General features: G+C 40.9%; 1 protein-coding gene across 1 annotated transcript; it reads left to right on the forward strand.

The window, feature by feature from the left end:
* The first annotated feature begins 4466 nt into the window (after positions 1–4466).
* Positions 4467–21187, forward strand: LOC103955102 (shikimate O-hydroxycinnamoyltransferase). The gene is made up of 2 exons (XM_048576720.1): positions 4467–4936; positions 20131–21187. Exons 1-2 carry the CDS (start codon positions 4508–4510, stop codon positions 21025–21027), a joined length of 1326 nt encoding a protein of 441 aa, XP_048432677.1. The 5' UTR covers positions 4467–4507; the 3' UTR covers positions 21028–21187.
* The last annotated feature ends 155 nt before the right edge of the window (positions 21188–21342 follow it).

Raw genomic sequence — 21342 nt, forward strand, 5'->3', positions numbered from 1 at the left:
CCCTCTCTCTCTCCCCCCTCTCTCTCTCTCTCTCCCCATTCTGCAACTCGATCTTTCTTTCTCACTCTCCATTTTCTTTTAGACATAGAACCTACCAACCTGATTTCCTTTCGCGTTCATCTATAACCATCCCAGTTGCAAACTTGAATTTTTTGAATTGTACAATATTTTTTGAATTTTTTATTTCCTTTATTTTGAATTGTGTAATAGTATTTCTTGTAATGTTTTGATGGGAAGTGTTAATAGCTACTAGCAGTTTTTGTAATGATTATGCGTTCTATCTGGATGTGTTAATTTTTACCATGTTAATTGAACTCTTGGAAATTACTACTAAGAATCTTATTGCCAATTCAAGCATTCTGTTCTTTTTCGTGTAATCATGTTAGTGTAAAGGTGCAATCATATTCCAAAGCTTATTTATGGTGGTAACTATACTTAGACTGAATAACACATTATGAACTAATCAATTGTTGAGGAAAAAGGGTTAATTTTGAGACATTTGATTTAAGAAGCACTATTTGTTTTGATTAGTTAAAATTATTTTTAGTAAAGAAATCACAATTCAAATGAGAAAGGAAAAGAAAAGACATATTTGATTGGTTTATATTTCCATATCAATGTACATAAGCTTATGTTTTTTTTTCTTCAGATTGTGCACTGAGAAAATAATTTATGTTGTAGGAGTCAAAACAGAAATCCTAAGAAATCCATACAAATCTATAGAAATCCATAATAATTTGTCAAAATCCATATGGAATTATAAAATCTATTAAAATCATTTGAAATCTGTCACTTAAAAAAATCCATTAAAATCCTCTGAAATTCAAATTGACTACACCCCCTTAAACTTTTAATGTAAAAAATATCGTTTGTTAAAATAAAATATAATATATATACGTGGGTTTACGTGTAAGAATAAAAAGGATCAAATCCTTATCATACTACGTACAGAGCGGATCGATGTCGACAGGAAAGACTTAGGAAGAGGCAGGGCGGTACGCGGTGGACGTAAAGAGCTCTGGTTGCATTCTTAATTTGGGTGGGTGGGGACCGGATAATTTTATTAGCTGTTGAGCCATGCAGACTGATATCACGTGGACCGTGTAGAGTTAATTTTGGATAAATATCTTCAACTTTCTGAACAAGGGATTTCTCTACTGTATTATCCTTATCATCATGCTTCTCCAATAAAGATTCTACCGACCACATAGCATTTTATTGAATTCAACAGCCCTATCGTATTCACTGACCAAAAAAAGCCCTTCCCTTGGTTGCCACTTATATATGTAGACGATGACAACATCAATTAATTTTGACCTACGGTTTAAGACATCTCAAACTGTAGGGGTTTCTCATTGAAAATAAGGTCAATAACTCGCAATTTTGGTTGTGTTGCAAACTTATTCAGTTGCGACTTTAAAAACAGAAATAAAACAGTTAATAATAACTTTTTTCTTCTAATAACTTTTCTTTTGTCACTTTGTACTAAGGTATGATGACATTTCTCTTCATTTGGAAGTTAGAGGTCTTAGGTTCAAATCTTGTGGATAGTGAATTCAATACCAAATTAGATTGTTCATTGTGTGTCTTAGCAGAACTCCCCCTCCCCTTAGTGCAAAATATATCGTTATACTCAAAAAAAGAAGAAAAAAAAATCTTCTTTTTGCTCTCTAAGTAACTTCTAAATCCTTCACAACAGTCTCAAATAATTACGTATTGCTTCAAAGGGGTAAACTGGCTAATCCCTACTACTTTAAGGGGTATAAATTCAAAGGGTAAATCAACAATAGGGGACTAATTGAAGGGGGTAGACGTACTCTTAATTAAAAGATAACGACGCTTAACTATTCTTAGCCAGGAAAAGAAAACAACTATATATTCTTAGCGAAACAAAACGTAAATATGAAATCTATTCCTTTTCCATTTCTTGTAAAGATTGTTCTAGCCAGCGGGGTTCTTCCTACCCTTGTGGTTAACTGTACAAGCTTGAATCCTCCTTGGTTGTACGCTTGAAGGCTGGTACCTCCTTTGAAAGAGTGTTCTAGCTGCCTTAACTAAATTCAAATATGCTAATAAAATAATTTCTAAGGATTTTCTAGTCACCTGAACTAAATCAAAATCTTCTAACAAAATAAATGCTCGACCACTTGTTATGTAGTGCTTATATGAAATCACTAATATTGGGATCTGGGAGACACCAATAATTTTGGAACGAGTATTGTTATTTCCACCTCAGTGTATTATCCTTTTACTCACTTTTTAATAAAAATTTTAATTACAAGTTTGCTCATTTATTAAATGACCGATAAAAACCTTAAAAGATACCTGTTCAAAAATGATTAATCCACCCTTAAAATCGTTCCAGTTCCACACACTATTTCCTATATTTTCTGAAAATTAATTCTCATAAGAAGACAAAGACGAACTCAAAAATCAGGCAGCCAGAGTTTGCTACTTCTATGCTTCTCCGGCTAGTCTCCGGTTCGAATTTAATGTTTTTGTTTTAGTTGGATGTTTCAACAATACATATCTGCATGAATTGAATGAAATGTAATGGGGTCTTACTGTATATGTATAGATGCTGATATTTCTATACATAAGTGTTGAACAGGAACTGAGGAAGGTAGTCTTCTGTGAAGGGTATTGAGTTTGATCGGTAGAAAAAAATGGTGCGGGGTCTGTAACTAAGCGCTCTGACTACGTCTCGCAATGTTGGCGTATGCGGATCAATGCCTTCGTAGAGAAATAATTTTAGAGGCAAGTTAAAGTTCATGGTAGAGCGAGAGTGCTGACAAGGATATTTTTTTTTTCCTGAAGAGACAAGTTTATAATTTTATGAAGGCTTTTTAGCCAAAATGGTTCATGAGAATTGCATAACTCCTCACTTTGGTCCCTGAGATTTCAAATCAATAGAAGTGGTCCCTGAGATTGTCCACCATCCATCATTTTGGTCCTTCCATTAAAAACTCCGTTTAGTGTCCCGAAGCTTTTGGCCGGAAGTTTGAGTAATTTTCAAAGCTTCATAACTCAATCGTTTCTTAACCAAATTCAACCCATAATTTATCAAAATGAAGATAGGAAAGTGTAGAATAGGATTATACCTATTTGGAAGCCCAATGGTTGACGGAGATGGTCGGAAAATCGCCTCAAAGTTGACTGGTCTGAGGGAAAACTGGAAAACTCGCCAGAAACTGGGCAAACTTTTAACGTTCATAGCTTCTTCAATACTCAACAAAATCAAGTGATTCAAAAATGAAAGACAAAGAGAATGGTACCTTTTTCAGTGGCTAAATCGCCGTGGTTTGGATGGAAAACCGCTCAAAAGTGGCTAACTCAAGACCAAGACAGACATTTTCCGCCGGTTTCCGGCCAAACCACGGCGAGTTAGCTGCTGAAAAAGGTACCATTATCTTCTTCTCATCGAGAAGTATGATTTTCGTTTTTGAATCACTTGATTTCATTTAGTATTGAAAAAGTTATGAACGTTTAAAGTTTGCCCAGTTTTTGGCAAGTTTTCCAGTTTTCCCTCAGACCAGTCAACTTTGAGGCTATTTTCCCACTATCTCCAACAACCATTGGGCTTCCAAATAGGTATAATCTTATTCTACACTTTCCTATCTTCATTTTAGTATATTATGTGTCGAATTTGGTTAAGAAACGGTTGAGTTACGAAACTTTGAAAATTGCCCGAACTTCCGGCCAAGAGTTTGGGGACACTTAACGGAGTTTTTAATGGAATGACCAAAATGATGTATGGTGGACAATCTCAGGGACCACTTCTATTGATTTAAAATCTCAGAGACCAAAATGAGGAGTTATGCAAATCTCAGGGACCATTTTGGCTAAAAAGCCTTTTATGAATTACAGTTAGTTCAGGAATAATAATGGGTGAGAAAATAGCATTTTAATTGGAGTAATGTTATTCAAATCAAGTTTTTGTACCACATTTTCATACCATTTTAGGTGGCAATTGATGTGGACAGCCACATCATTTGAATCAATCAGATTTTTAAATTTAGTTCATTATTTAATAAACTAATAATTAAGAAAAACTAGTTAATTAAATGATGATTGTAGTATACGAGGAGTCTTTTTCATTTCTTTCCTTAGATTTTACAAATTTTTCAAATGATGTGGCTGTTCACATCAGATGGCACCTAAAGTGGTATAGAAACATGATATAAAAATATAATATGAATAATATTACCCTTTTAATTGTTTAAGTTTTAAGATGAATGCGATTATAATGTGTGAGAAATTAAGACAATGTGATTAGTCTAAACAATAAGTACGAGTCACGGAATTTTAACTACTCACGTGGTGGGGAACGATTGGTCTGTCGGTACAACGAGGTCACTGTCCAAAACCATACCGTGGGCTCCACCAACAGAAGTGGGTCCACCGAGCAGACCAACAGATCGCATGCAGTGTATGGGATGAAATGCTAAAAACTATAAAGTGAGCGCAACAACATAATAATCTCAGACCTTCGTTACGTAACTAAAACATGGTGGTGAATGTTAGCATGAGGGAGACGACGATCGTGAAGCCGGCGGAGGAGACGCCGAAGCAGGTTCTGTGGATGTCCAACTTGGACTTGGTGATTTTGAGCAAGCACACCCCCAGTGTCTACTTCTACCGGCGAAGCCAAACCGGCGGCCATCCCACCAGCCCCTTCTTCGACCCGGCACTGCTTAAGGGCGCCCTCTCCAAGGCCCTCGTACCGTTCTACCCCCTGGCGGGGCGCCTCCAGCAGAATGAAACAGGCCGTTCCGAAATCAACTGCAATGGGGAGGGCGTGCTGTTTGCTGTGGCGGAGACCGCCTCCGTCCTCGAGAATTTCGGCGATTTTGCGCCAACTCCCGAGTTCCGGAAGCTCATCCCCGTCGTCGATTATTCTGCTGGGATTTCCACTTATCCCCTCTTTGTGGTACAGGTATGTGTATGTTGATTTAGATTCAGTTGAGCATTGATTATCTTTTCTAGCTGAATAATATTAGAGTAGTAGTGCCTTTGGCTGAGGATTTTAGTTAGTTATTACTTGTTAAGCTGATAAATCAAACTAACAGATTAGATAGATGAAAAACTAATAAAAGGAGCTTTAAAACTTGAATTTTAACCAAAAGTCACCTTATAACTTTATTTAATGATAAGAACAAGGAAAAGAATTATAAAAAAACACACAAAAAAAAAAATCTAAATCAAAGCGCATGAAAAACAAAATCTTTTTTTTTTTTTTTTTTTGGTGTTTCACCGACCTTCTTCCTGGCTAGGTGGTGATGTGAGGCCACCTCTTGGTCTGGGTTCGAAGGTTTGGTGGGATGCGAATGGGATTTAACAAACAAACAAACAAAAACTTTGATGCTTGAGGATATGAATGTGATTTAACTAAACCCTTGCTGCTTCACTTGTTAAATTGTTAATATGTGAATTGGATTTAACAAACCCAAAAAAAAAAAGAAAAATTCCAAACTAAAATGATTGAAAGCCTTATATGTGGCCTAATTGAGAGATATGGATGATGGAGAATTGGAGTTTGAGGGTGATGCATTCAGCATTTGTAGTTCAAGCGTCTGTGCGGGTGGCTGTGGATAAAGATGCAAGGAGCGACATCTCAGATATCCAAATAGTTTTCAATTTCAATTTTGGGTTGAGATTGATTTTTATGTGAATTACAAAGCTCTGTAGCTTTGTAGCAAGGTTTGGGTTTGATTTGAAGAAAAAGTGGAAAAGAAGGGAGGAACGACTGGGTATTTCATGAAGAACGCCATGGGCATGGGTATCACCACCATCACCACCATCATGAAGGTGGTTCTTGCTCCGGGGATGCAGCGAAACTAGAAAAGGCATTATTTTTAAAACTAAATAAAAAAACTAAACTAAGAAATAGACACTATTTATGAAATTAGATCAAGAAAGATACACTATGTATGAAGCTGGACCAAGAAAGAGATACTATTTATGAAATTGAACCAAGAAAGAGACACTATTTATGAAAATGTACCAATTACTGTACACTATTTATGAAATTGGATAAAACACTAGATACTATTTATGAAAGAGTTTTTTTATTAACACCTCACATATTTTTAATACACCCTACATAAAAGTTTATTATTAAATGACTTATATATCCTATTATGAAATGACTATTTAGTTCACATTTGAATTTAAAAAATAAAATTATTTTATGAATGTGTCCCAAATTGTTTTCATATTTTTTTTCTTCAAGTTGTCGAAGTCACTCCTATCATCCATTGTAGAACAAAACTCTAACAACTAACAAACAAGATGAGTATAGATGGATACATACATATATGTACACACACACACGTGAAATCTAAAATCCCCAATTGATAGAAGGGGTGTGATATCCACACACCCTTTTTTACTTCTCCCATAACTTTTTAGTTTTTATCCGTCAGATCGGATGAATTGAAGAAGATCAATGAATATAAATTAACAAGGGGTATGTGAGAAGTAAAAAAGGGTGTGTGGATAGCATACCCCTTGATAGAAATCGATGAAGTTTATTGAAAACTAACCCCGCAAAATGGACAAAGATCTTTGTAGTTAATTGAAGAGAAACCCTAAAATTCTTAATTGATAGAAACTCCAAAATGAAATAATTAAAAATTGAAAAAAGAATATGAGAAAATTTTCATTTTGTACTTGATTAGAGCTTCTTAATAGATAATAAACCATTTGAGAAACCCCTTAACTCCACATATCTCAAGTCCAACAATTCCAAATTAGAGGAAAAAGTGGAGTCCTCAAAGATGCACAAAGAAAGAAGCAAGATGATACTAATGGAGTTTGGTCAAACTTTATCTTCCTAAACCCTAAACCATTGATTTGAAGATGAAGCACTTTCTCTTTACACCTCATAGAAATTTCTACCTTGATCATTCGACAATACTCGTTTCTGAAAATGGTGGAGAAGATGAACTTGTGAGACGAACGCATGATTTGATTTGGATTTTAAGTGGAGAGTGTGGGGTATGTGTAGAAAGTGTGGGGTGTGAGGATAGTATTGAAAAATATGTAGGATGTATTAAGATAAATTTCAGACTAAAAACTAAATGTGGGGTGTATTAAGTATATGAGATGTAGTCAACAAAACGTGGGGTGTAAATAAAACGACCCTTTATGAAACATGACCAAGAACTAGGCACTATATATGAAAGTGGATCAAGAACTAGGCACTACTTATGAAACTTGACCAAGAATGAGACACCATTTATGAAACTGTATCAACTACTATACACTATTTATGAAACAAAAACCAATAACTCGGCACTATTTATGAAATCGAACTAAGAACTAGGCACTATTTATGAATCTGGACCAATAAATAGTATAGTACTGTTTAGTTTCATAAATAGTGTAGTATAGATCAGTTTCATAAATAGTATAGTATTGTTCAATTTCATAAATAGTGTAGTACCATTTAGTTTCATAAACAGTGTAGTACTGTGCAATTTCATAAACAATGTCTATGACTCTATATCCTTTGTGTCAAGTTTTTTTTTTTTTTTAAAAAAAAATTAATATTAAAATTATGTCATTTTCATTAAAATTTAAGTTCTTTTGTCATCTTTATTAAAATTTAAGGGGTTTTTTTTAATTAAAACTTAAGTTTTTTTCGTTAAATAAAGTTATATCATGGTTTTTGGTTAAAATAAACTTAGCCCAAACATTTTTTATGAAAGCTCCCTGGGTTGCTTTATTAGCCCCCACATATTGTTAAATACACTCTACATACTTAAAACATCTCACACTTACCCTTTAAACTAAAAATTTTCTTAATGCACCCGAGTTACTAACCGAAACTACCCTAACACCCACACACAGTTCATACACCCCACACCAAAATCTACCTCATGTCTTCATCTTGTCCAAAAAATAAATTTAAACCCTTTGTCTTTAGCACACAAATAGTGCACGTGGTTCTACTGCTTCAAGGTTTTTGTCAATTGAGGGGAATTAGGCTCTAAATGTGGATTTGATTTTAAACTCAAAAATGGCTATTCGTAAATAAGAAATCATGAAAGGGCTAGTTGATTGTGCTATTGTTGTGTCCATGCAGATTCTCGGTTCTGCAATCATGCTTGAATGAAATTGCACCATAAACCATCCTAAGAAAGAAAGAGCAAACATGCTTCAAAATTTTTAGCCAAAAAAAAAAAAAAAAAAAATCAGATTACTACCACACTGTCGCAAAGAAGATTTGAATATTTAAGAGTACTTATCTCTTATATTGTAGAATCCTTAAAAATTTTGATATAAAAAAAAAAAAAAAATCACATGACATTGTGAGTGCGCTGGTGCGTGGATATAAAATTATATATAATTTACAGGTGGTTAGGATCTTGTTTAAATGATTTGGGCTGAGTGAAGAAAATAATTGTTTTGCCTTACTTTTTAGGGTTTAAAAGTCATTTCAACAAGTGATTTAACAATAAATATTAAGTGGGTGTCCTCAACAATTAGTGAATGCTTAAAAAAAAACCCTTAGATAAAGTTTGTTGGAATATTAATTTGTTACTCATTTCGTTGCATGAATGAATTTAGGAAATGATATCTACACTTTTTCATTCTCACATACCCTTTTTTTTTAAGAGACAAGTATATACAATAGAAAAATAGTGTGTGGTTATTATTTTTTTATTAATATCCTCTTATCGAAAGCTTCAGCATCGGCGATTCCTATAAGTTATTGCCTTTTTTTTAACGCAATGATATTTGAAGGAATTGAGTCAATTGATAATTACCATTACTATTGGAGTGGCTACGAGTTCGACTAGAATGGAGTATGGAGTTGGCGAAGAATGCAACTGAGAGAGAGACCGAGTCTGAGAGAGATTGGAGTGGAGAGGATTTGAGCGAACGACACGATCGTATGGTAGAAGTCGGGTTGAGAACTTTCTGAGAGAGATTGGCGAGGGTTTGAGAGACATTGGTGACTGGGGTTACTTTTTAAGAGAGATTGGAGTGGCGGTGGTTGAGAGAGAGATAGTTTGAGAAAGTGATAATTGGAGTGATAGTCTGAGTAAGGGTGGGTTTTAAAAACTGAAAACTGAAAAAAAAAAAAATATTGGATTGAATACTGAACTGAAATCGAAAAAAAATTAAACTGAACAAAAGAAAACCTAATTGAACTGAATCGAACTTTATTGGTTCTGCTTCGGTTTTAAAGGTTTGAAAACCAAACCGAATTTCTTTACGCTTAAGACATCGAATCCCTACAATAAGAAGAAGAGCAGGGGATTTAGTCATCCTTAACACCACCTTAACCTTTTCACCTTCTCGGATATGTAGGTATAGCAAACAAGGTGCTGATATTTTACTTTAATAAAATTAATGAATTAGACGGTGCAAACTTCGAAGCACCCCCTCTAATGACGTGCGATTTAACGTTTTAAAAGGTCAGCAAAGCCCTTTTTACATATTATCCCACTAACATATCATACATGTTTCAATTTGTTTTAAGGCATGGTGTGACATCCCGTCCCGAAACTATCGAACCGTACGTGTGAAATGACCATTTTACCCCTAGTTTGTTCTATTAGGTTTTTGGTGTTTAGTGTGGTGTGGACAGTTGTGGGGGTCACACACACACACATTCACACTTGCTATCTCTCTCTCCCTCTGACTTTCCTCTCTCTCTCTCCCCCGAGCTCCATTTCTCCTCCTTCCCTTTGAAAACGTACGGACCAAACCCAAAACCATCCAAAACCTTGCAGATCGAGGGAACCAAGTACACCATCGTGATGGTGAGGCCGAGAGGAGTCTAGTGGTACCATTTTCAGGTGAGGAATACTTCGTTTTCACGTCGATTCAACAATGGCCGAATTGAGTACTGTTCATGCAAGTTTTATACATTGTGTTTTTGGACTTTTTAAGCTTGTAGTTGTGTTAGAGAGACCTCAAGGAGCTTGGGAATGCTTCGTTGGGTGAATTTGGACGTCGGGAAAGCTTAGTTTCAAAGTTGGCCGAACTTGGATCGTTGTTGCAGGTGAGATTCTTTGATTTTTAGGCCTTAAAAGTAGTCTAACGTGATTCTACTAGTCCTAAGCTTCATTTTGGTATAAAGAACGTGAAAAATGGTTGAAAAACGAGTGAGAAAACGAAGTTTGAAAAATTTCCAGTTTTCCGGCGACGGCGCCGGCGACGGCGGCGGCGCCGGCGGCGGCGCAGGCGGCGGCGGCTCGCCGGAGAAGACAGGGGAATATTCCGTTGGACTTAACGGAATATTCCTACAGGACTAACGGCGTCAGTCAACGGAATATTCCGTCAGTCAACGGAATATTCCGTCGGTGTGCCGTGCACGTGGCCGCGCGTGGGGGCGCGTGGACCCGTGCCATTCCAGGCGCGTGGGGGCGCGTGCGTGGTCCAAAAATTATTTTAAAAATATGTGTGTGATCGTGAGGTTGTGTAGATCAATTTGGTATATTCATTTGTCCATTTTGAGCAATGTATGAGAAGTTATTACGAGAAACGGGTTATGTGCTTTAAAGTTAACGTTTTTATAGTTGTTTCGCATATAGGTGACACGTATCCCGAGGACGAGCGTGCACATTCGAGGCAGGGGGGCTACGACCCTTCTACATACCAGTGAGTGGGCTTTTGTTTTCCGTATATACCTATATACATTTATATTCCCAGAAATTGATTTAAAAAGGGTTAATTGCCTTATGCCATGTACTTTATTATTTATCGTTTATGCATCGTTGCATGCATCATTTGTGGCATACATATACATATGCACATGTCATATATATTTATGTGTGGGTGCTGTGGAGGCATAGGTAAGTGCCAGGTAAGCGTTAATTAACGATTACATTAAATAGTGGTTAGAGACGACTAGAGAGCTCATAACCTGCACCCCCGGTGTTAGTGCTCCCGCCCAGAGTAGGGCACAGTCCTTCACGTGTTGTTCACCTCCCGCACCATACGCTCAGCTTGGATCCAAGTTAGGTGCATAGGCCTGTCGTACAGACCACAGTAGGTGGTTCCGACTCGTAGGTGACCCGCGATTATTCGCACAGCCTTCACGTGATCGTAGCACTAGAGCGTATATACATGTTACACCCAGGCCTGTCGTACAGACCCTTTAGGTGGTTCCGACTCGTGGGCAGGTTTAGTTATTGAGATTGACAGTTGAGCTCTATATACAGCCGTACAGGTCACGCTAGGTGACTCCGGTTGTCAGAGGATTGTGTGATTGATACGACTCACACCTGAGCACTTGCATATCATTAAGAGATTTTGTCATAGCATATATTGAGCATGATTGGCATACCCTTGAACATGTTTGAGCATATCTATACATACGTATATATGTTTATTTTCTGGGAAGTATACAGGTTTTACGGCGAGGGGTTAGATTGTATTTTACTAAATGGTTTTCAAAGAGCTTTGTTTTTGCCCACTCACACTTTTGTTTTGCGCCCCTCCAGGTTCTAGTTGCTTAGCCGTTGCGGTGGTTTCCCTTGCGAGCTTTTCGGCGTTCTGACAGACACTCTACCTTGTAGGTTCGCCTTCGGGCGTACTACGGTTGTTATTTTATTTGGACTGCTATAGACCTGCTCTGATTTTGTATCGCACTAACTAGCACTTATCCTAGTACTAGAATGCTAGTTTTTATTTACTCGTACTTTTATATTACTACTCTATTAGCTTCCGCACGTGCACATGGCTACGTCGCCTTTGTGTGACGGCCAGCACGCTCCTACCTCGGTCGGGGTGTGTCAGTTTGGTATCAGAGCCTAGGTTTGGCAGTCCTGTGTCCTTGTGAGTATTCTAATAATTTTGGTGTCTTCTGTCAGAACTATGCCGCCTCGTCGGGAACCCCGTCGCTCTTCTGAGCCTATGTTCCCCGATATTACTCAATTGGGGGAAGCTTTTGCTACAGCCCTTCAGGCAGTGATGCGCCCTCCCCAGAGGACTCCTCTGGAAACTATGTACAATCTGAAGTTGGATAAGTTTAAGGGCAGTGAGGGACCCGAGAACGCAGAGCGCTGGCTAGAACACATAGAGAAGACTTTTCGGGTGCTACACAATCAGGGGAACTTGCCTATGGAGAGATGGGTTGAGACGACCGCTTGGTTTCTTGATACGGAGTCGGCAGCTTGGTGGGAGCAGGAGCTTCGTAGGTTGACTCCGGATCAGAGGGTCGAGTGGAATGTTTTTACGAGGTTGTTTAGGAGAAGGTATGTGCCCCCTGAGTATATTGACCGTAAGAAACAGGAGTTTTCCGAACTGAAACAGCGGAAGATGTCAGCGAATGAGTACTACCGTAAGTTTACGGACTTGTCCCGTTACCACCCTGATGTCGCTGGTAATCCGGCAGAGATGCTCCGTCTTTTCCGTTTGGGCACTAGGAAGAAGTGGCGTTCTATGGCGTCTGCAATCCACAGCGAGACTTACCGGGACTTCTATGAGATACTGCTGAGGATCGAGGATTCGGAGAATATGTCGAGCGATACTGATGAAGAAAAGGACGGCAACCAGAAGAAAGATGACAAAGGTAAAAGTCAAGCATCGCTTGGGCCCCGTCAGACTCAGAACTTCAAGAGAGGTGGAACTAGTTCTAGTTCTTCGAGTGGTGGCTTCAGTGCCACTGGGCAGGGTCGTGGAGGTAGATTTTTCGGTGGCGCTAGAGGCCAGAGGCAGGGCGATGGTGGGCGAGGCAGAGCCCCAGTTTGCCGTAGGTGTAACAACCGGCATTTCGGTGAATGTAGACGTGGTAGCAACGGTTGCTTCACATGTGGACAGGTGGGACATAGAGCGGCACATTGTCCCCAGGGCCAGCAGCAACAGAAACCACAGCAGACCTTTATGCCACCACCTGCACCACTCCAGCAGATCCAGGGTCCTAGTAGCTACGGCCAGACGGGTCGAGGTGGTGCTTACCACTATCAGGGCGATGCTGCCCCTTATGCTCCGGGGCAGTATCAGTATCCCCAGGACCCCTACTCCCAGGGTGGTTACCCTCAGTATTCGGGCGGCTATATGCCGTATCCTCCAGCTTCAGCCGGCGGTTCTCAATGGTATCAAGGAGGACAATTTCAGACAGGAGATATTGCTACCAGTAGTGCAGGGTCTTCGAGACAGACCGGTCAGCCCAGTCAGGGGCGTGGTACGCAGAGTCGTGGTGCTCAGGCGAGCAGAGGTCGTGGCGGACGGCAGCAGGGCCAAGGGCGTATACACAACATTTCTTTGCAGGATGCTCAAAACAACCCGGATCTGATTATGGGTACGTTAAATATTCTTGGTTATTTTGCTAGAGTCTTGATTGATTGTGGAGCTACACATTCTGTGATTTCTCATACATTTGCTCAAGTGACGCAACCTCGCCCCACACCCCTAGGGTATGATTTAGAGTTCGCTATGCCTAGAGGGGAGAGATGTATTGTGGATCGCGTGTACCCAGGTTGTCCAGTGATAGTGGAGGGCGTGGTTATGCCCGCTGATCTTATCCCGTTAGATATTGTGGATTTTGATGTGATTTTGGGCGCGGATTGGTTGCACCCCAATCGTGCCAATATCGATTGTTACGGGAAGATAGTTACATTTCGTCGTCCTGGACTACCCGTGGTTACCCTTGTTGGTGAGCAGAGTGGGGTGAGACATGGTGTTATTTCGGCGCTACGAGCGAAAAAGTTGTTGACTAAGGGTTGTCAGGGGTATTTAGCCCATGTGGTGTTGGATGAGGTTCCTCCTTGTGGTGTTGAGGACGTGAGGGTCGTCCGACACTTTCCAGATGTTTTTCCCGAGGAATTGCCTGGATTACCACCAGATCGAGATTTGGAGTTCACTATCGAGTTGCTTCCAGGTACTAATCCTATTTCGTTGACTCCTTACCGTATGGCACCTGCTGAATTAAGGGAATTGAAAGTGCAACTGCAAGAATTAGTGGATAAGGGTTTTATTCAGCCTAGTACTTCACCTTGGGGCGCTCCAGTGTTATTCGTGAGGAAGAAGGATGGAACCTTGAGACTGTGCATCGACTACAGGCAACTCAATCGGGTGACGATTAAAAACCGTTATCCCTTGCCTCGTATCGATGATTTGTTTGATCAGCTGAGAGGTGCTTGCGTGTTCTCTAAGATAGACTTGAGGTCTGGTTACTATCAGCTGAAGATCGGTAGGGATGATGTCCCTAAGACGGCGTTCAGGACTCGTTACGGTCATTACGAGTTTCTGGTTATGCCATTTGGGTTGACGAATGCACCAGCCGCTTTCATGGATTTGATGAACCGAGTATTCCAGCCTTACTTGGATAGATTTGTCATTGTCTTTATTGACGATATTCTGGTGTATTCTAAGTCGAAAGCGGAGCATGTTCGACATCTTACTTTGGTGTTAAAGAGGTTGAGGGAACACCAACTATATGCTAAGTTTAGCAAGTGCCAGTTCTGGTTAGACCAAGTTGCGTTCTTGGGGCACGTCATCTCTGCTCAGGGTATTTTGGTTGACCCTCAGAAAGTTGCGGCGGTAGAGAATTGGGAGCAACCGCGAACCGTCACCGAGGTGAGAAGTTTCCTTGGATTGGCAGGGTATTATCGGAGATTCGTTAAGGATTTTTCGGTGATTGCCTTACCACTGACGAGATTAACAAGGAAGGATGTTAAATTTGAGTGGGATGATAGGTGTGAACAGAGTTTCCAACAGTTGAAGCATTGTCTCACTCATGCACCTGTTTTGGCACTCCCAGACGATAGCGGTGATTTCGAGGTTTATAGCGATGCTTCCTTGAATGGTTTGGGATGTGTATTGATGCAGCAGGGTAGGGTGATTGCTTATGCTTCGCGGCAGTTGAAACCTCATGAGATGAATTACCCTACACATGATTTGGAGTTGGCTGCTATCATTTTTGCGTTGAAGTTGTGGAGACACTATCTTTACGGAGAAAAGTGCAGGATCTTTACAGATCACAAGAGTCTCCAGTATCTCTTTACTCAGAAGGAACTTAATCTTCGTCAGCGGAGGTGGTTGGAGCTGCTCAGCGATTACGACTGTACGATTGATTATCACCCTGGTCGTGCGAATGTAGTTGCTGATGCACTTAGTCGAAAGTCTCAAGGCCGCATTAATGCGTTGTATGCAAGCCGTATTCCTCTTTTGGCGGACTTGCGTGCTACAGGAGTGAGGTTAGAAGTTGAAGATCGAGATGTGGCTTTACTTGCTAATTTTCAGGTTAGGCCTATCTTAGTCGATCGGGTGCTTGCGGCTCAAGTAGCTGATGAGCAGACTCAAGAATTAATCCAAGCTCGAGAGCAAGGAAGGAGGCGAGACCTCAGAGTTCGTGATTCGGATGGCATGTTGATGCTAGAGGGTAGAATGTTCGTGCCGAATGTCGTGGATTTAAAGAAAGAAATTCTGGATGAAGCACATATCTCGGCTTACGCCATGCATCCAGGAGCTACAAAAATGTACCATACCATTCGACCATTTTATTATTGGCCGGGTATGAAAAGGGAGATAGCCGAGTATGTGAGTAGGTGTGCCGTTTGTCAGCAGGTTAAGGCGGAAAGGAAAAAGCCGTTTGGATTATTGCAGCCGCTTCCCGTTCCCGAGTGGAAATGGGAGAATATTACCATGGATTTTGTGTACAAGTTGCCGCGTACACATAATGGCTTTGACGGCATTTGGGTGATCGTTGATCGACTCACTAAGTCGGCTCATTTTATTCCAGTGAGAGAGAAGTATTCTTTGAGCCGTTTAGCGGAGTTGTTCATCTCGAAGGTTGTGAAGTACCACGGTGTCCCTGTGAGTATTGTCTCGGATCGTGACCCACGATTTACATCGAAGTTTTGGGTGGCTTTCCAGGAAGCTTTGGGTACGAGACTACTTTACAGTACGGCGTATCATCCGCAGACCGACGGGCAGTCAGAGAGAACTATTCAGACCTTAGAGGATATGCTGCGAGCTTCGGTGTTGCAGTTTGGTGACGTTTGGCACCAGCGGTTAGATTTGATGGAGTTTGCTTACAATAATAGTTTTCATTCAAGTATTGGCATGGCACCATTTGAGGCTTTGTATGGTAGAGCTTGTCGTACACCGTTGTGTTGGTCAGAAGTCGGAGAAAGGGTCTTAGTAGGTCCGGAAATTGTTGAGGAGACTACCCAGAACGTCCAGGTAATCAAGACTAATTTGAAAGCGGCACAGGACAGACAAAAGAGTTTAGCGGATCGACATGCTACAGACAGGGTGTACGAAATCGGAGATTGGGTATTTTTGAAGCTTTCGCCGTGGAGAGGTGTAGTGAGATTTGGGAAGAAAGGCAAATTAAGTCCACGGTACATCGGACCATACATGGTCGTGGAGCGAGTTGGTGAGGTAGCTTACAGGTTGGAGTTACCTCCGGAGCTAGCCAGAGTGCATAACGTTTTCCACGTGTCTATGCTCCGACATTATGTTGCTGATCCATCCCATGTGATACCTCCTCAACCGTTAGAAATTAATCCAGACTTGACGTATGACGAGGAACCGGTGACGATCATCGATTGGAAAGAGAAGGTTCTGCGGAACAAGACGGTGAAATTAGTGAAGGTTTTGTGGAGGAACCATTCCGTTGAGGAAGCGACGTGGGAGACAGAAGATCGGATGAGGGATTTGTATCCTAGATTATTCTTTGGTTACTAGGTGTCGTTTTCGGTTGTTTTGAATTTCGGGACGAAATTCTAATAAGGTGGGTAGGTTGTGACATCCCGTCCCGAAACTATCGAACCGTACGTGTGAAATGACCATTTTACCCCTAGTTTGTTCTATTAGGTTTTTGGTGTTTAGTGTGGTGTGGACAGTTGTGGGGGTCACACACACACACATTCACACTTGCTATCTCTCTCTCCCTCTGACTTTCCTCTCTCTCTCTCCCCCGAGCTCCATTTCTCCTCCTTCCCTTTGAAAACGTACGGACCAAACCCAAAACCATCCAAAACCTTGCAGATCGAGGGAACCAAGTACACCATCGTGATGGTGAGGCCGAGAGGAGTCTAGTGGTACCATTTTCAGGTGAGGAATACTTCGTTTTCACGTCGATTCAACAATGGCCGAATTGAGTACTGTTCATGCAAGTTTTATACATTGTGTTTTTGGACTTTTTAAGCTTGTAGTTGTGTTAGAGAGACCTCAAGGAGCTTGGGAATGCTTCGTTGGGTGAATTTGGACGTCGGGAAAGCTTAGTTTCAAAGTTGGCCGAACTTGGATCGTTGTTGCAGGTGAGATTCTTTGATTTTTAGGCCTTAAAAGTAGTCTAACGTGATTCTACTAGTCCTAAGCTTCATTTTGGTATAAAGAACGTGAAAAATGGTTGAAAAACGAGTGAGAAAACGAAGTTTGAAAAATTTCCAGTTTTCCGGCGACGGCGCCGGCGACGGCGGCGGCGCCGGCGGCGGCGCAGGCGGCGGCGGCTCGCCGGAGAAGACAGGGGAATATTCCGTTGGACTTAACGGAATATTCCTACAGGACTAACGGCGTCAGTCAACGGAATATTCCGTCAGTCAACGGAATATTCCGTCGGTGTGCCGTGCACGTGGCCGCGCGTGGGGGCGCGTGGACCCGTGCCATTCCAGGCGCGTGGGGGCGCGTGCGTGGTCCAAAAATTATTTTAAAAATATGTGTGTGATCGTGAGGTTGTGTAGATCAATTTGGTATATTCATTTGTCCATTTTGAGCAATGTATGAGAAGTTATTACGAGAAACGGGTTATGTGCTTTAAAGTTAACGTTTTTATAGTTGTTTCGCATATAGGTGACACGTATCCCGAGGACGAGCGTGCACATTCGAGGCAGGGGGGCTACGACCCTTCTACATACCAGTGAGTGGGCTTTTGTTTTCCGTATATACCTATATACATTTATATTCCCAGAAATTGATTTAAAAAGGGTTAATTGCCTTATGCCATGTACTTTATTATTTATCGTTTATGCATCGTTGCATGCATCATTTGTGGCATACATATACATATGCACATGTCATATATATTTATGTGTGGGTGCTGTGGAGGCATAGGTAAGTGCCAGGTAAGCGTTAATTAACGATTACATTAAATAGTGGTTAGAGACGACTAGAGAGCTCATAACCTGCACCCCCGGTGTTAGTGCTCCCGCCCAGAGTAGGGCACAGTCCTTCACGTGTTGTTCACCTCCCGCACCATACGCTCAGCTTGGATCCAAGTTAGGTGCATAGGCCTGTCGTACAGACCACAGTAGGTGGTTCCGACTCGTAGGTGACCCGCGATTATTCGCACAGCCTTCACGTGATCGTAGCACTAGAGCGTATATACATGTTACACCCAGGCCTGTCGTACAGACCCTTTAGGTGGTTCCGACTCGTGGGCAGGTTTAGTTATTGAGATTGACAGTTGAGCTCTATATACAGCCGTACAGGTCACGCTAGGTGACTCCGGTTGTCAGAGGATTGTGTGATTGATACGACTCACACCTGAGCACTTGCATATCATTAAGAGATTTTGTCATAGCATATATTGAGCATGATTGGCATACCCTTGAACATGTTTGAGCATATCTATACATACGTATATATGTTTATTTTCTGGGAAGTATACAGGTTTTACGGCGAGGGGTTAGATTGTATTTTACTAAATGGTTTTCAAAGAGCTTTGTTTTTGCCCACTCACACTTTTGTTTTGCGCCCCTCCAGGTTCTAGTTGCTTAGCCGTTGCGGTGGTTTCCCTTGCGAGCTTTTCGGCGTTCTGACAGACACTCTACCTTGTAGGTTCGCCTTCGGGCGTACTACGGTTGTTATTTTATTTGGACTGCTATAGACCTGCTCTGATTTTGTATCGCACTAACTAGCACTTATCCTAGTACTAGAATGCTAGTTTTTATTTACTCGTACTTTTATATTACTACTCTATTAGCTTCCGCACGTGCACATGGCTACGTCGCCTTTGTGTGACGGCCAGCACGCTCCTACCTCGGTCGGGGTGTGTCACATGGACACTATGCATTTAAGATAAACCACTAGAACTGATCGATAAGACATTTTGTGATTTGTACAACATATCTGAAGTGGTAAGGTGTCTTCATTTAGGGCTGTTATGTGTGCAAAGAGTACCTAAGGATAAACCAAGCACGTCTTTTGTGGTTCTGTTTGTGATTTCTCATTTTCTTGTTATTAGTGTACCAATGCAAGTCTCTTATCTAAATTCTATATTTAAAAAACAAAAAAATCAGGTTCAATAAAATAAAAAGCATCAAAACCAAACCAAAAAAAAAAACGAACTGAACCTAACCAAAATCAAAATTTCTCGGTTTGGTTTCGATTTTAACAAAAAACCGAACCGAATGAAACCAAACCCACTCTAAGTCTAAGAGTTGAGGCTGGGGGGATTCGAATCCATTAGGTGTGGCCAAGCCTACCTGAACTCAGATACGAACCAATCAAACCCAGCCACGTGGCCCAACAAATTTAAAAATAAATTCTAGGTTCAATTCGGTTCGGAATGTAACCAAACCAATATTGAACCTCTTTATGGGAAACCAGTTCGGTTTTTTGTACCCGTACCGAAATGAGCAAAAAAAACTGAACCGACAGGTTTTCTTCCAGTTCGGTTTCCGTCCTCGGGACTTTATGCCCACCCTAATTATACCAATATGCTTTCTAAGGACATGTTCTTGTTTGTTTCGTGGTATACAAGGGGCACTTGCTTTTTTTATTCAAGGGCAGCTTCACTTTCCCTTTCAGTCCGCAACTTTGTCTTGACACCAAAAAACACTATTCAACGACTACAAATTCATCATGGATACATTAATTGAATAAGCCATAGAAGAAAATTCATCCAAAAAGATAAGTCCCTGACATTTTATACTATGACGAGCTAGAGCGTGAATGTTAGAGATTAAATAGCTCTCATACCTTAAAGCTCAATGTAATTCGTGCAGAAGGTCTGGAACTAACTTCCCTAACCTTAAAAAGTAGTTTTTCGATTAATAACCTCATAGCATTAATGTGTATAATTGTGGGAGATTAGTTTGAAGCAAATTCATCACTATAAAACTAACTTTTGCCACCAAGTTAGATTGCAATTTTGGGACGTTCTTTTGAGCATGAGTTAATCTTACAATATATTGCTCTCCATTTACTCTGTATATGCAGGTCACATACTTCAAATGTGGTGGAGTGTCGCTTGGGGTCGGCCTGGAACATAGAGTGGCAGATGGGTGTTCAGGTCTCCACTTTGTAAATACATGGTCTGATATCGCCCGCGGACTTGACCTTACAATCCCACCATTCATCGACAGGACGTTACTTTGTGCCCGAGACCCACCTCAGCCAACATTCCACCCCGTTAAATACCAGCCTGATCCGCCCTTAAAAATTCCTCCGCCCTGCACAAAAGATGGTGATGCTGAGAGTACAACAGTCTCCATTTTTAGATTGACGCGGGAGCAGCTTAGCGTCTTGAAAGCCAAGTCTAAGGAAGAAGGGAACACAATCAACTACAGCACATATGAGATGTTGGCAGGCCATATTTGGAGATGTGCATCCAAGGCACGTAATCTTCCCGATGATCAAGTGACCAAATTGCATATTGCGGTTGATGGACGGTCCAGACTGCAACCCCCACTCCCACTTGGTTTCTTTGGCAATGTGGTTTTCGCAGGCGCACCATTAGCTACGGCGGGGGATCTCAAATCAAAACCAACATGGTATGCTGCCAGCCGTATACATGATATTGTGGTGCACATGAACAATGATTACCTTAGGTCAGCTCTTGACTATCTTGAGGTTCAGCCTGATCTGTCGGCCCTTGTTCGCGGTGCTCATACTTTTCGGTGCCCGAAACTTGGGATAACTAGTTGGGTGAGGCTGCCGATATATAAAGCAGATTTTGGCTGGGGTGGTCCTATGTTCATGGGACCTGGTGGAATTGCATACGAGGGTTTGTCGTTTGTGTTACCAAGTCCAACAAGTGATGGGAGTTTATCAGTAGCCATTTCCCTGAAGTCTGACCATACAGAATCATTTGCCAAGTTGTTGTATGACATATGAGGAAATCAAATGCGCAAAGAGTTTGTTCAGCCTAAAAATAAAATGTGTGTCTTTGTTGGTAATTAATGTACTCTTGTGGCAAACTTCTTGTTTGAGTTGCCTTGTTTTTCTCATGAAATAAAAGATGAGAAATTTAGAATCCCTTACTTTTTTTACGTAATTTTATTAAACATTTATGTCTTTAAAAATTTGATTAAGATGCTTTAACTAATGTTCACTTTGTTGTGACCTATTTTATCTGACAGGAGAAGGGGGCCGGCAGCATAGAGAGAGAATAGAGAGAGAGATGTGTTTGTAGGGTTATGTAGAGGAATG

The sequence above is a fragment of a genome, unplaced genomic scaffold, assembly GCF_019419815.1.
Source record: "Pyrus x bretschneideri cultivar Hongxiangsu unplaced genomic scaffold, Pyrus_bretschneideri_v1 Contig90, whole genome shotgun sequence".
NCBI classification, from domain to species: domain Eukaryota; kingdom Viridiplantae; phylum Streptophyta; class Magnoliopsida; order Rosales; family Rosaceae; genus Pyrus; species Pyrus x bretschneideri.